The sequence below is a fragment of the Cygnus atratus genome, chromosome 6 (assembly GCF_013377495.2).
Source record: "Cygnus atratus isolate AKBS03 ecotype Queensland, Australia chromosome 6, CAtr_DNAZoo_HiC_assembly, whole genome shotgun sequence".
Lineage (NCBI taxonomy): Eukaryota > Metazoa > Chordata > Aves > Anseriformes > Anatidae > Cygnus > Cygnus atratus.
The window spans coordinates 40,277,911-40,293,566 of record NC_066367.1 but is presented as its reverse complement, the minus strand read 5'-3'; the positions used below and the strand labels follow the sequence as shown (position 1 = coordinate 40,293,566).

At 36.5% G+C, this 15,656-nt stretch overlaps 1 protein-coding gene across 13 annotated transcripts in view; it reads right to left on the bottom strand.

Moving 5' to 3' along the window:
• Window positions 1-15,656, bottom strand: part of TANC1 (tetratricopeptide repeat, ankyrin repeat and coiled-coil containing 1) — a 97,587-nt gene that overhangs the window by 49,206 nt on the left and 32,725 nt on the right. For 7 of the 13 annotated variants that reach the window (XM_035566027.2, XM_035566023.2, XM_035566018.2 and 4 more), the window contains one exon: window positions 8,062-8,265. In XM_035566027.2, the coding sequence (XP_035421920.1) occupies window positions 8,062-8,161 (100 nt within the window). In that variant the 5' untranslated portion in view covers window positions 8,162-8,265. Of the gene's footprint in view, window positions 1-8,061; window positions 8,266-12,535; window positions 12,694-15,656 lie in introns of all 13 variants that reach the window. The other 6 variants (XM_035566028.2, XM_035566019.2, XM_035566026.2 and 3 more) reach the window with 2 other exon arrangements.

Below are 15,656 nucleotides of genomic sequence, written 5' to 3'. Positions count from 1 at the left end.
CTCCCCAGGGTAACACATTTTCCCATCACACTGCAAGGAACCAGAAAAATATGTGACCTGCTACATCACAGGCCTACATACCTTGTTCCCCAGGTAGATGATTTGGTTCTACAACACTGAGGAATTTCATTATCGGACCTACCTTTTCTTTCAGACTTCCACCTGAAGGTGGAATATGTGAGTATGGTGCTAACCTAATTCCTTAGCTAAGGAATACAGGGCATGGAATTTAAGGCATATGTAAACATATGTTTGTACCTCTACCTAGAGACTATGAGATGGTAACATTTTTCTAACCAAAAGAAACCTTAGTTACCAACTATCACCAGAGGGTGCCCTTTCAGCACTATTTCATAACAAAAACAAGGGGTATTTGCCTTAGTGAAAACAGCTAAAAATACATTCCTTTGGAACAAAACCACATTCTTTAAGGAGACAATAGTCCAAACCTATTATTTGTAAGTAGGAGTATAGTTAAATGTATCAAAAGTTGAACAACAAAAAAACAACCATTCTAAAAGAACCAGAACAACATGTAGTCATATAACAGATTAAAATTAAAGTATCTTCAGGATGTATTTTTACTACTCACATTTTAGGCTGTGGAGCAGACACTTAGTTGAATTTTCCTCACAAAATTGATTTAGTAGTGACTTAGAGTACTTTCAAGTCTGATACACAACATTACTACATGTAGGAAAATTTACAGTTAAGTTCATTTTCATGCACTAATCTAGAAGAGGACACACATATTAATGCATGACAAAAGGAAACAAAGTTCCTTTTTGTACCAAAAGGACAAAATGTATCTGCAAAATGGAAGCTGTTTTCCAGAAGTGTAGAATAATTGTATTGAGTCTGATAAAGGGTTCATCTGGGACACTATTTTATCAGCATCAAACACCAGAGAAGAATCCCACAGCATGGGAACACGGTTTAGTGGTGGATTTGGTAGTGTTAGGTAATGGTTGGACTTGATGATCTTATGGGTCTTTTCCAACCTAAATGATTCTATGATAATCTACGTTATAGAAAACATACTGTCCCGGTACACTTTTCTTGACTTCTGTTCAGAAGCTTATAGTTTCCTGAATCAGAAGTGGTCCCTTTCTATTTAAGAGCTAGATGGACTTTCTTTCCACGAACTTACCCAGTCATTTCTTTACCAATCTGCAGCATCCACAAAATTTACAAGTTAACACAATATTGAAATATACATGAAACAGTAATCAGAGTCTCCTTTTCCCACCAATTGTCTTTCTTCCAGGCAGAAAAATGCCAGTCAAATCAATTTAAATAATTTCTCATTCAGAGCCATTCCACAACTTTAGTCATTCCTTCTGCCCTACTCTAGCTCTTTCCTAGTGGAACGATAGATTTTTAAAGTTGTTATCACCAGAATCTTCCTGAGGTAGAACAACAGACTGATACAATAGTATAACAATACTCTCTTCGGCTTATGATCTCTTTCTTTCCTTTTTTACTGTTAGGATTGTTTTTTGACTGCTGAAGAGCTGATCTTTCCACAGCATTATTGCAACACGGCCATCTCCTTCCTAATCCTCTGAACTGGCTTTCTTTCTCAACAACATTATGTGAAATTTGCAGGATTCCACCCCCCCATTAACATTTATATTCACCTTGACTGAACTTAACCTGCTATTCTGTCACCTATGTATTCATCCACCATGAATAACTTAGCAATGCCAGCACACTTCACAACTTTACTATGCATTCCTTTTTCAGTTGATAAATACATTAAACAGTTTAAATCTCAGCAGAGTTATGTAACTGTTGGCATGTTCCCTCCAGCATGCGTATGATCCTCTGTGTAACTATTTAAATATAAAAATTAAGGTATTTCGTCTTACCTCATAATGGTTAAATTTCTTCCATTTCTTCTTTGCAAAGGTCCCCGTAGAAATCCAGGGAGACTTCACCACCTAAGATGTCACTTGCCTACATGATTTCCTTCAAAGAATTCCAACAATTTTGGGGGCCATGACTTTCCTTTAAGAAGTCAATAATGATCATTTCCCATTATGCTATATTTGCCAATATCCCCACTAACTATTCTTTCTTACAGTGGAATCAGTTTCCCTGCTATGGACAGAAAAACTACTTCTTTCTCTAGTTCCTTAGAGCACAACTAGAACCTGACAAAATTTTCTTTAAAGAACTCTAGGAAGTCTCTGGGTCACAGATGCTGCCTGGCTCTTATGGGATACTATAAGTCTGCTGGAAGGGCATCGTGACAGGACACAAACTATTGAGATTTCGGGAGGGTGTCAAGGATATATACGTACTTGATACATATACCAGATTGATTTACCAAGGATAATGTGCAGCTGCAATTGCTATTTACAAACAGGGTCAGGATATGATAATCAAAGGCAGCCTTAGCTGTAGTGATCACCAGCTAGTGGGTTTCAAGAATGATAGGAGTGAGGAACACAAATGGCAGAGTGCAGACAAAACCTGAACTTTAGGAGAGCTGCCTTCAGCTTACTTAAGCTGAAGTAGGTCTGATCCCACGGGAGATGGCTCTGAAGGTTGAAAGAACTCAGGAAATTGGTGGGTCTTTAGGAACAGACTCTTTCCAAGCACAAAACCAGTCCATCCTGATACTACAATGAACAAATATATGTAACAGGAGATTGACTTGGCTCACAACTCAGCTTCAATACAAAAAGACGGTATACAGGAGCTGGTAGCAGGAGCAAAGGAGGAATTCAGAAACGTTGCTGGGCATGCTGGGATGATGCTATGAAAACAGAAGGTTGCCCAGATGTGAAACTGGCCAGAGAAGTCGAGGACATGAAAAAGAGCTGTTATAATTAGAAGTAGTTCACTGGAGAAACAGCGGAATAGTTGGGTTGGAGGCTGGTGTACTTAGTCTGTCAAGCACTGAAACCAGTTACCTAGACAGGCTGTGTACTCTACACCATTGAAAAGTTTTCAAGACCAGTCTGGATAAAGTCCCGAGCCTTACCTCATAGCTGACCCTGCTTTGTGAGCATGAGGTTGGCTTAGTGACCTCCTGAGATCCCTTTCAGCTTGAGTTATCCCAGGAACCCTAAGAAACCCACCTTTCTCTGCTTAGGTTCATGCAAATAGCAAAAAGGAACTGCTTCCAAATGATCTCAAGACTGGAGCACAAACCTGAAGCCTTAGTTGAAACTAGTTCTCTTACCTAGTCTATTCTCAAGTGTCAGGCATGCTGATTAATTTGTTTATTGATTAAAACTCTTAATTTATGCTTAATTTAAAACTAACGAAAAGTTCCACTGTGCATTTATGGAAGACTCTTCCTGCAGTCATCCTCTGCATTCACTAATGCCTTTAAAAACAGAAGTTGCTTCCTATCTCTGTTCAAGCATGGTAGTACGAACAATTTAGCTCAGTAAACATTTACTTCAAAGGCAACAGCGGTCTCTTTAATTCACACCATAAAGTCCAACAACCATTTTTTCGAATCTCCTTTATAAACCAGTATTTTCTTTCTCTTAATTGACCCTCCTAAATTAGAGTGCAATCAGCTATCATCTCTGTAAGAATGTGAATATTTTTTAGTTACACAGCTCTAAGTTTACCAATTCAAGCAATGTTCATTCTAGCTTTACAGGAGAAGAAACTCAACTTACTGTGGCATTTTTTCATTTACTGCTCCCCTTCCCAAACAAAGTCCTCCTGCTGAAAACCTTTTTTACTTGTCCTGTTTTTTTTCTGCTCCTTTATCCACCTCCTCAATGGACTGTTTCATTAAGGAAGCTTTTGACTCCAAACAAACCAGTAGCTTTAGTTCTGCCAATAATTTTTGGCTCTTTAGTAACTTAAGATATAGTTTCTCTCTTTCCTCCTTTTATAGTTACAGTTGAAGATTGAACTGGAGCCAGAAGCACTGGTACTCTTCCAAGCTCTTCAAACAAAAAACTCCCCCATCTCCTATGCAAATAATTAAAACACAATGTCACTCACACAAGGTTGTGCAAACAGGACTGTACAGCTTTCTGTGTTCCAGGGAAGAAGCTCAGCTTGCTCTCCACAGTTTTGCCTGCCCATGGGTTATGAGATTCTAGGGGCTGAGCTACTTGAAGACTGATGGGCAAAATGGCAGCTATTACCACACATGCGCTGCAGCAAAGATGTCTCTGTCAGTTGGGCACATTTGTCAGCACGCCTGTCCACTAGAATAGGAACAATAAAATAGCTAACATACTGATCTCTTAACATATGGAGACTGACTTCAGACTGATCAGTTCAAGCCTGAACTACCCAGAGGGGTAGTGGACAAGAGAAGGGGAATGAAAAGTGGGATGCCAGCAATCAGAATAACAGATTCAAAAAAAGACACTAAACCCAAGTTCTGTGTTAGCTCGGGGCCCCCAGACTAGCAATTTCCAAACCTGTTCTGAACAGATACCTCTAAGCTTGCTAAATACTAAGGTCCCCAAGAGCTTTTCTCAGTGAGATCAGTCCAAACCTGAGAATTGATAATTACATTATTCATGGAACAGATAGGTTAAATGATGGGAAAAAAATCTTCTTAGTTTAAAGGGACAGAACAAAACTAACACATTACCCACAGAACTTCTGCAGCTAATACATTCCGGCAAAAGCATTCTATCCTCTAAACCATCTGGAGTAGAAAACTACCTGGAGGTATACAACGTTCAAAGGGGGGCACATTTACAGTAGAACATCTTTTCCTACCATTGCATATTACATAAACTAAACAGAAAACTGAAGCAGCCTATAAGGTAAAATAATCCTTCAAAACTAGCAAATGTTCACTTGAGTAAGGACAACATGCCTGCCAGCAATGAGGCAAAAAGTATTTTTACATAGTTTTGAATTATAAATTAAACTGTTTGTTTGGATATACACACTGCTTGAATGCATTCTGTTGTTTTCTTTCTCCCCCTCACAGTACTGCTGTGATAATGACACGGTATATTACCAAAATTTACTAAGATGTTCAGAATGTTTGCAATACCTTTTGCTTAACAGGATACAGATAAAGAATTTGCTTTCTTTCAAGCACCATCTAACTATGAGCGTGCAACTTTCTAAAAAGATAGGGAATGAAATATAGAACATACTTCCATCATTAACTGTATCACTTTTGATGGAAATGCTATTTTTTCAACAATTTTATGCCGTGGATAATCAGACTGTGAGTGGATGAAACAGTTATGGAAGGAAAAGGTTTGTCCACATCCTACTCTAAATGATAACACACTGAAGAAATGACAAAGCATGGTAACTCTTGCTGTTCAGATAGTAGAGAATATAAGCAAAGAGAAGAAATTAAATCATAAACAACAAATCAAAATATATCCCTCAGAATTTGCAGATTAACACCCACTTGGAAATATGCAGAAAGAGCAAGGAAAGAAGAAGCAGTAAAAGCAAGTTGTTAATTATTTTACATTGAAGTTTTTACTCTTCTAGACATCACAAACTAGAATATAATTCTGTGAAAGAGTTTGAATGTTAACACCAGTTACACAAAAACATGAAACATCTTACAGCGCATTTCTTACTGAAAAACATTCCTCCACATATTATTTTAAAATATTTTAACCAGGAATATTGTTATTCACTGTTCATATAAGCTTGATTAAATACTTATTTTTAAATCAATTACCACAGGTGCAGGACTGGATAAATACAGCCTAGACTATAGTCACATTTGCTAGAAAAGTGGAAATGTATTAATTATGAACCCCTCAAAATTAGATGTTTTCATGAACATTAGTACAAATAACTATTGGTTAATTACAGCTTCTATTTTTGAATTAATAACTCCAAAACACAAAGTCAGGAAAATCTGACTGATTTTAATTTACGAACCAAAATTTTTAAATAAATTATTCAGACTCAATAAAAACTTAGGAAAAACTCTTCATTAAAAAACGTGTAGCATTTAGTGATATACTCTTTCATTATTACCCTTGAATATGCAGTATATTGCTTCAGTCTAACACATACTAAATAGAACTTCTATTCAAGGAAATAAGTTATGCAAGTGTATCACATTACAGTCCCTTCCAACCCAAACCATTCTATGTTTCTGTGATATACATATGACCATCAGCATGCTTGGTTTATAAGAAGTAGAACTACAGAACAGAAACAAAGGTAGAACAAATGATGGTATTTCAAGGGACATTTTTTCCTTTGAAAATATGCAATGCAATAGAGCAAAGACATTAAAAGGAATTAACAGTATTGTTTACATTGAAATATACATCCGTAAACTGGAAGGATCGAAGTTAGAATTTTACTCTACCACAGGTTAGAATAACTTACATCTATTATTCTACCACAACTTACATCTTTTATTCTACCACAGGTTAGAATAACTACATCTTAACTTTGCAACATTTCTTTAACTTTCCATGTAATCATTGATGCTTTTATCCACCATATCCTGAAAAAAACTCAACCTGCTATTCATATGCTACTGAACATAGTGCTCCGCAATCTGTACAGCCAGTATTCTCTTGCTTTCTATTACTCCCAGATGCTAGCTAGGTCATTTATATTAAAAGCATCTTCCATCAGCTTTAGTTTGTTGAAACTCAAAGGAATATCACAGAATGTTTCTACCTGCACCCCATCACCTAGTTAGGTATTTGTACAAAACAACAACACAAATGCCAATGTATTCAAAACACTTCATAAACCTAAGAAATCTCGCCCCTCCCCCCTTTTTTTTTGTCTATATATCACAGTGAAATGATTTTAAAGGTGTTGTGAATACAGCTTTCCATTTAAAATTTAGACTCTTATACGTTTCCTGCAAGAGAAACAGAAGCCTCTACTTTGCTTATAAAAGTGCCTCACTAATCCAAATGGAGTTACAAGGTTGGTCAGATAGTATCTTGAAACTAGCTACAATGCAGTTAGGTTTTCCCAGCGGTAACAAAACTAGGAGTTAGATCCTGACCTTCCTTCAAGTCTTTGGCAAAAATCCCATTTCCTTCTACATTAAAAGGCAGGATAAAGTCCTTTGAAGCTGTTTATTATACAAATCAATTGCAGCAAGAGACAAAACATCAAAATACTTTCTGTGACTCAAAATTTTACCTAAACTATCAAATACTGACAGACAACTTAAACTGAGAACACTTAACAAATTGTATTTACTATCCTCTGGTAATACTTTGAGCAAGATTTTTTCTTGAATTTTATGTAAAATGGGTTGTTAATCAAGACCTTTCTCAGTGCTGACAAAAAACTTTTGCCAATCTTGTTCTTAAACTTTATAAATTTTACAACAAAGAACTTTAAAACTGTTGAGTGTTTGCACAAGTAGTAGGAATATGGACAATTTCACCTGACGCTCAAGCTTTGACCTGAGTGAACTCAACTGATGCTGTTGTGCTGGAATGATCTATATGTGCAGAATGCTGATAAAAAGGGAAACCAGATGGAGTACCTTATTTAGTAAGGCTCACACATAAGTACATGGTCATTACTAACGATGCAACCTCTAAAAATTAGTAAGTTTCTTGCCACAACTTCAGCAGTTATTTAGCTATTAATACATTTATATGTGTAGATATAAGCAAAATAAATTAGCTTTAAACCATAAACAACTTCCTGAAACAAATACTGCCTTAATATTGTATACTTAATAGGTATGCCAAATACTTACAATCATTAGTAGTAACAGGTCACTCTTACACTGCTGTTAACATATATATGAACACGGGGTTTTGCAGCTGTCTTAACTGAGTTACTAATCATAAATTATCAGTTTTAAAACATATTCAGACATTTCAGTGAAGGTATTTACTACACAAATTAGAATGATTATTTGCCATACGAAATAATACATTCCATTTAATCATCAACTATCTTTTCTTTTTTTTTTTTTTTTTACCTGAGAACATGCAAAAAGCCTTCACTGCTCTTGTTCTCATTGCAAAGGATTAACATGACTTTACTGTGTTACTTTATATAAAGTGTCAGAAAGTGTTACTTTTATATTGTGTCAAATCTGAATCAAAATACTACAAAGATTTGAGTTGCTCATTCGTTTCATGTTACCTGGAGACTTTTTGTTTGATCTTGACTGCATCAAATAAGACTGGCGTGGCAGCAGAGGTGAAGATGGAAGAGACATTGAAACTCCTTTAGCGAAGTTCATTCTGTAAGTATCCTCAGAGACAGGCTGATTGCCAATGGGGAAATCTGCATTGTGGCCGGATGTTGCAACAATCTGCAAGGCATTCTCTGGGCAGGAGTCACCTGCTAAAAATAAAATGTTGTCATCTGTTATGTGATATACCAACACAAGAGCCAGGCAGTTTCATTGAAATAGAAGTATTTAACACAGAAAAATATACATTTGCCAGCACCAAGTCAGCATGATCAGACTTCTCACTGTGTACCCTCCACTGTAGAATCCAGATAGAAAATCCACTAGAAAAATTTAATCCACTAGAAAAATTTAAAATACAAAACCAAGCAAAATTTTATTTTACTGTACTAAAGATAGCAAGAGGGAAGAAAAAACCCTCACTTTCAACAAAACAATTTTTCAGATTTCGTTCTCAGAGGCAAAACTACAGTTCTTATGAAGACAAAATTTTCTCTACAGATTAAAGGTATATTAGGATTACCATGACATCCTCAAATTCAATGACTATCTGAAAATATTTTTTTTTTTTTACTGAAAAGTAGTTAGAAGATAAATTTCATTGGGTGACCGCCTTACACTTAATTTAAAAGGGTCTCACAAAAAAGTACACTCATAGACAGTTTAGCCTTTTTATTTTTGTTGCAAAACAGAAGTCCAGTTATGTGCAATTTGATAGCTTATTTTATTTTTTATTTATTTATTTTTTAAGTCTCAGAAACAAAGTATTAGTTCACAACATACTAAGTAGCAGATCAAAATAGGGAAATGCACTGAAAATAGACACATCCTGCTAGTGCAGAAAATGCAAGTTCAGCTAAATCAAAAATGTTTTTGAAACAACAGAAAAAATATATTGCATCATTATTGTGAGCAAAGACAGCAGAAATAGATATTGGAAGTGATCAGTTTTTCCTAGTCAGATGACAAAAACAGCTGAAAATAAAAGTTAACTAACCGCAGCTTTTTTTTATACTCAAATTAGGGTATTGCTCAATAGTTTACACAAATTGCTGTCAAAATTGAATCGGTGTGACCAAAGGTAAAAAAGCAAAACCAAATTGATGCAAAGAGGAGAGACAGTACACAGAGTATTTTTTAGATTAATCTGTGCAGCAACAAGCAGCACAGTTGAAGTATGGGATCCAAAGTACAAGAACAGACAAACAAAGGAAAAGCAATTTATTTTCAAATATGAACTTTCCATATGTTTATTTTCTTACAGTAAGGAAACATTTCAGACAGATGTGCCTCTATAAGATCTGCCTTGTGAGAAACAAAGTTGTGTTTTTGCAATAGAAGGTGTTTTTGCAGTGAAAAATTCCACTAACCTTGCATATTCAAAAGTGATTGTGCAGACATGACAGTAGCATAGCAGCAGGGAGTATGTTAAGCAGATAAGGGGAAGGTCCCGCTGTCCCAAAATAAGAAGGATAGCTAAGAAAAACAGGATGAGCAGTACGAAATCAGTAAAAACAAATCACAGCCCCTCTAGTCAAGAGAGAAGAAGGAAAAAGAAAAAAAAAAAAGGAAAAGGAGAAATAAACGGTTAGTCAAATAAAATTGTACATATAGGGTATAGAAGTGCGTCGAGTAGGTTGTGAACCTGTATTACTCAGCCAACGAGGAAACAGGGGAGAAATCAGGTGTCAGGTAATAGGGAATATGAGGTTATGATAAACTTTTACTGTGCGCTCCTGCTTGCGGGATACCCGCTGTTGCAATCGCAAATAAAATGGCTTCACAGAAGATCCTGTCTGAAGAAAATTATTGAGATTTTTCTCACAGCCTTTCTTTTTGATTCCGTTGTCATTCAACTGTTGTTGCCTTCAGTTTGTAAGAGCTCTTCTCCTACCACAGTCCACTATAGGCATCCTTAAGTGCATACAATAAATTTCCCCACTGTGACAGAAGGCAAAACCCAAACCTAGCCCTTTGAGAAAAGTAAAAATATTTTTGCCAATTTAACTACCACTCTCTTTTTCAGAAGTACACATGGAGGATGAGAAAACCAAACAGGCCTGAAGTTTACAGACTAATTCTGTATTTCTAAAGCTGCAAATATATTAAGCTGTTGTGGTTTTTTTTTCTAGACATACTATTTTCCTCACAAGAACCATACATGATGGCTATGTCCATCTATTTTTAAGATAAATGACCTTGAAGAATGCTATGCTAGATTCAAAATTTTTTTTTTTTAATTTATATATGTGAAACTTACTCTCTTACTCCACTGAAGCCAACTTAAAAATCACCTTCCAAAGGTTCTCTTTGTTCAAACAAAATTCATAGTGACAGGTAATCAGGTAATGATTTCAAGGAAACAGCAAGTAAGTTTAGCCCAGTCAGGACAGAAATTAAAAACTAAATAACTAACTTTATATTCTTTTTAAAATTTCATTGCAACAATTACAGGAGTGTAACTATTGGTTTAAAGTCCTGGGAACTAGAAAAACAGCTTCAACATTTGAGCAAACTAGCTGTAAAACACCAATCTTAAAAGAAAAACAAGTACTAGCCAAGTATATAACTAAAATAAAAAAGCTAAAAAATTTTAGAGGCTATAATTACACATCTCGGCATTTTAAAATCTCCTATCTACATCACTGGGTTCCCATTATACTTTCAGTGAAATCAAGAAGCTAAGGATTTTTTTTCTCTGTTCTTTTAGAATTAAACTTTGACAATAGCTGTTTTTAAACACAGACTTAATGTTAGGTACGTTATTGATTATGCAATACAGTACACGCAAGTTTGCCTCCTAAATTGTGGAAGAACACAAAGAAACCTTATGATGCTCATTTCAGTTTTTCCTTTGGATGCAAACAAAAAGCAAGGAAGTAGCACAGTCATACAGGTGACTACAATGAGAAAATACTGTTTTTTTTTTTTTTTTAACTGGATATGTTGCCACAGGTGTAATTTGGAATTTGTGTAAGTATTCCAGCTGGAATGCTAGAGAGAGGGTGCAAGAGACAAGAGAACAAAGAGTAGAAATTACTTCCTCCCCCTTCAGGGTTAATAAGTCCACCTACAACTCCCTTTTACTGTGAAGGAAGCAAGCTGTGTTTAACTCATTGTCTTCTTAATAAAATGCATGAATTTTAATTTATCCTTCTCTATTGTATATGAAATGTTACACACCATGGAAAAGCCCTACAAAATTTAGTAACACAGGGCTAAATACAGTTCTGTAGCATATCTCTAAACAATAAATTTATATTATTTGATCATGACAATAATTTGAAACATGTTTTACAGTCTATATATACTATTGTCTTAGCAATCTTTGTTACAGCAACACTGTTTTTTCTTCAGATTTTGTTTTCCTGACACCACCAGAGGTACTGTGGGGAGAGATACAAAGATTATGGCTTGGATTGTAAGAGTAGTATGATTTAAAAAAACAAATCCAAAATGTGTGTAGAAATTCTCCTTTTCAATCATTTATTTTTTCTAATTTTACAAGTTTCTTCTTGCTGTCATTCATACACCCATGCTGTTAAGGTACTATAGCTCTTTAACTAGAGCAAAAATTCATACCTTGAGAAAACCCAACCATATTGACTTCAATCTATGAGGGTATCATTTCTTCAGTGATGCTGGAAACATACTTAAACACTAATTAATTCTACTGAAGCAGAAAAAAAGTAGATTATAAATAAAAACTGCTAAGGATACAATGGAATAACTGAGGAGCAAACCCTGTCAGACAGCTATTAGACATAAACCATTTCAAGAAAGCAGAAACTGCACAGTCCTCCTCCAGGAACTTTCTAAAAAGCTGTTAGCAGAAGGCTATGCTAGCTAGCAGACCAGCCCCACACCTGCAGCCCCAAAAAGCAGGCAACAGGAGTAGATGGTAACCAACACAGCTCCTGCACCGCAACCTGCCCCGCACTGTCTCAAGCACAGGCACAAACCGGATCTTCTAGGGGAAGAACTCCCCAGACCCCAAAGATTCAAGGACTCTCACAGTAATAATAAATGGAAACCTTTATCATTTGAATGCTAAAACCTTACGTGGATTCAAAGGGCTGTTCACAAGGAAGTAACCTGTTGATGCAACTAAAAGCGACCTGCAGTTAAGGAAGCCCTCGAGACCCCCAACAGGCGGAGGCTGGCAAGAGGGTGTGCAGCACAGCAGCTTGCTTTGTTCTCTCTCTTCCCCAAGCATCTTCTTATGGCTGGCCTTCCCACTGGCTCTCTCCCTCACAACCATACACATGCTCTGCCCCCCCCCAGAGGAAGCAAGGGATAAAGAACGCAGGGGAGCAGGTGGGAGGGAGTGGGGAGCCACAAAGAAGTAAGTGTGTCAGGGGAAACAGTGCAGATTATTTGGAAATACATCCTGCCTCTAGCTGGTACTAGCAGGAGGCTCACCCCTGTCACCGCAGAGTGGGGTCACAGCAGCAGGAACTGTGGCTTCGCACCAAGGTAAGCCCGTGAGATGCTGAGTTCCCATGGAGACAGCCCAGTGCGGTACCTGCCTCAGAGGAAGCAACTTTATATAGGCTTGTGGGTCTGTATCACAGTGAGAGCTGCAGGAGAAAAATCAGAGGCAAAGATCTTTGGATGCAGCAGATCACTTCCTCAATGTCTCGGTCCTATGGGATCTCCTAAACCAACCTACAGATTTTGTTATTCTAGCAGTACAGAATGAAGGCATGTTCTATATCCACATAGGTAATGTCATTTATGGCTGGCTATAGCTCTATTACTTTTCTGCTTATGTGGGCTGGCAAACTTCATTTTATATACTTATAACATCCTTTCTTAAGTCTCAGAATCTATTATTTATACTTAACTTATCCTAATCACGTATTTTCTATTTTGTATAAATTGGGATGATGACCAAACCTACACATTTTATCCAACTTACATGAAAATTCCCATAAGATACTTGGCTCTACATAAATGACAAAACCGACCCAAAATCACCAAGCCTGACAAATCCACAAGGTAATAATACTTTATGCTTTCCACAGAACAACTTGATATTAACGAAACAGTACTAGAAAAACACATGAGAAATAGCTGTCAAATTATGCTTCTTTTGTAATAATGGCAGAATGTAATCAGATGTCACTGACTTAAGACTTAAGCTATTTGTTACTAACTGAAAGGTTAATAATTTTAAACATTTTAGCCACCAGAACAATGCTGTTTATTGCTTTAAATTTACATTACATTCCTTGGTCTCTACGCCAGTGTAAAAGAGACACGCATCAGTTCTGGAATAGGCGGAAGATGACATCTCACAAGTTTTCTACTGATGTCAAATTAAAACATAAGGGAAGATCCTGTGAAGTCCCAGTTCCTATTTTTGAAACCCTCTGAGCTGCATATTTTCCACTGCCTGGACAACAAAGTTTCATAAACATCAGACAACCAGAGGTCTTATTCAGTGGTCAAAGTAACCATAGAAAAAACTTACTAGCTTTAAAAACCACACACCAAAAGCTTTGAGAATGAAAACCAAATCCCAGTTTAGTTGTACCTAGGGATGCAACTGAAAGGCTTAATCAGATTAAAAAAAATAATAATAAAAAATTCTGTTAAAGATACACAAAGATACAAGGATGGTTGACTAAAGTAATGATTTGGTAGAGCCTAATATCCTTAAAATAAAACTTGAACTTTACGATTGAACTAAACCTTATATTGAACGGAGAGGATAACTAAAATGAAAACCTTTACAATATATATGCCACTATTAAACATAATAAAACGCATTTTTCATTCAATAAAAGTTACTTAGAAACCAGAAGAATGGAAACTACTTTACCAGAATGCGTGAAAACTGGAGTATTGTGCTGATGCTAGAATTCAGGTTATTTTATCATAAAGGAGCAGGATCTCAATCTTCAAAACAGTGAAAGCTAAAACAACCAAAACATAGGTTCCTTCACTAGGTCTAAATATTGACAGCAACTGCAGGACAGACAATATTCTACAGTTATCTCTCAGTATTTAACTCTTAGATAGACAATTTGTCCTCTACTCCCTTAATCTACATGCTTAAGTGAAACAAAAGAGTCCTGGCCCGTTTAAAAATATTTCTGATAAAAAACTGTGCTATACCAGAAGTAAACTTAAGTTCTGCTTAAAGATGCTTTAAAAAAAGCACCCTATTGCTTATAAAGCTTCCTAGCATGCACCACAGGGTAAAGAGCACCAAAAGCACTTTTCAAATAAACAAGAACTTGACTATAACTGCCCAGATCTGACTAGGTAGGATTCTGGTATAAAGTGGACAGCAAAGAAGCTATAAGCAAATGTTGCTATGCAACAGTTGCAAACTTCACACTTTCCTAACTCTTTTGGGGCAGGAGACTAGAAAGTGGAAGGGGAATGGCATTGAACTAAAAGACGGAGATGTTCTGGAGAACAAGTCTTATGAGGAGCGGCTGAGGGAGCTGGGATTGTTCAGCCTGGAGAAGAGGAGGCTCAGGGGCGACCTTATCGCACTCTACAGGTACCGTAAAGGAGGCTGTAGCGAATGGGCTAAAGTTGCACCAGGGGAGGTTTAGGTTGGATATTAGGAAGAACTTCTTTACTGAAAGGGTTGTTAGGCATTGGAATGGGCTGCCCAGGGAAGTGGCTGAGTCACCATCCCTGGAGGTCTTTAAGAGACCTTTAGATGTTGAACTTAGTGATATGGTTTAGTGGAGGACTTGTTAGTGTTAGGTCAGAGGTTGGACTAGGTGATCTTGGAGGTCTCTTCCAACCTAGATGATTCTGTGATTCTTCTGTGATTATGCTTGTACTTGAAATTATTTGCTCACTTCCAAGCATTTATGTCTGAACTCTGGATTACTGTTTCAGCATACAAAATACTCATGTTCTCTTTTAGTGTTAACTTAAAAAAAAAAAAAAAGAACCAAAGTTTTACAACAGGGAAATAAACAGAGGTTAATAGGACCACTAATGTTATTTCTATACATGTGTTTCAAGAGCAGGATCATGGTGTGTTCCCCCCTGCCCCCCTTCATATCTACGTGGGATTTACCACTGGAATTAGCTTCTGGGAAAAGACATTCACCACATAAAATACTCACTGCTCAGCAAAAAATGAGTTTAAGTTCTTAAGTAACTGTCAGCAGACACAGAAAATGGGCAAAGCAACATAGAATAATCAAAAACAGCTCCATATTTTAAGCATGAAACAATGCCTCTTCTGTTGCAAGGTATTTTTAGAGCAACAGCCAAAAGTCACACTGAAGCTTGAAAGTATTCCAGTAAAAGTTCAATAATCCAGCTAGTGGATACGTACTTTACCTTTGCACTTAAAATTCAAAGCCTAACATCATAAAGAGTTTGGACAGAAAATGCCAATTCAATTTGCATATTTAGTTTTAATAATTTTAAAACTAAATAAAACTTCAAAACTTTAAACTATTTTTAATTATTTCAAGCCTTTGAATTTGCTAAGAGGGTACCTGAAGGTGTCACTGCTCTCAGCTTAGTTACAATTATATTTAGTCAGATACCAATGTTTAAT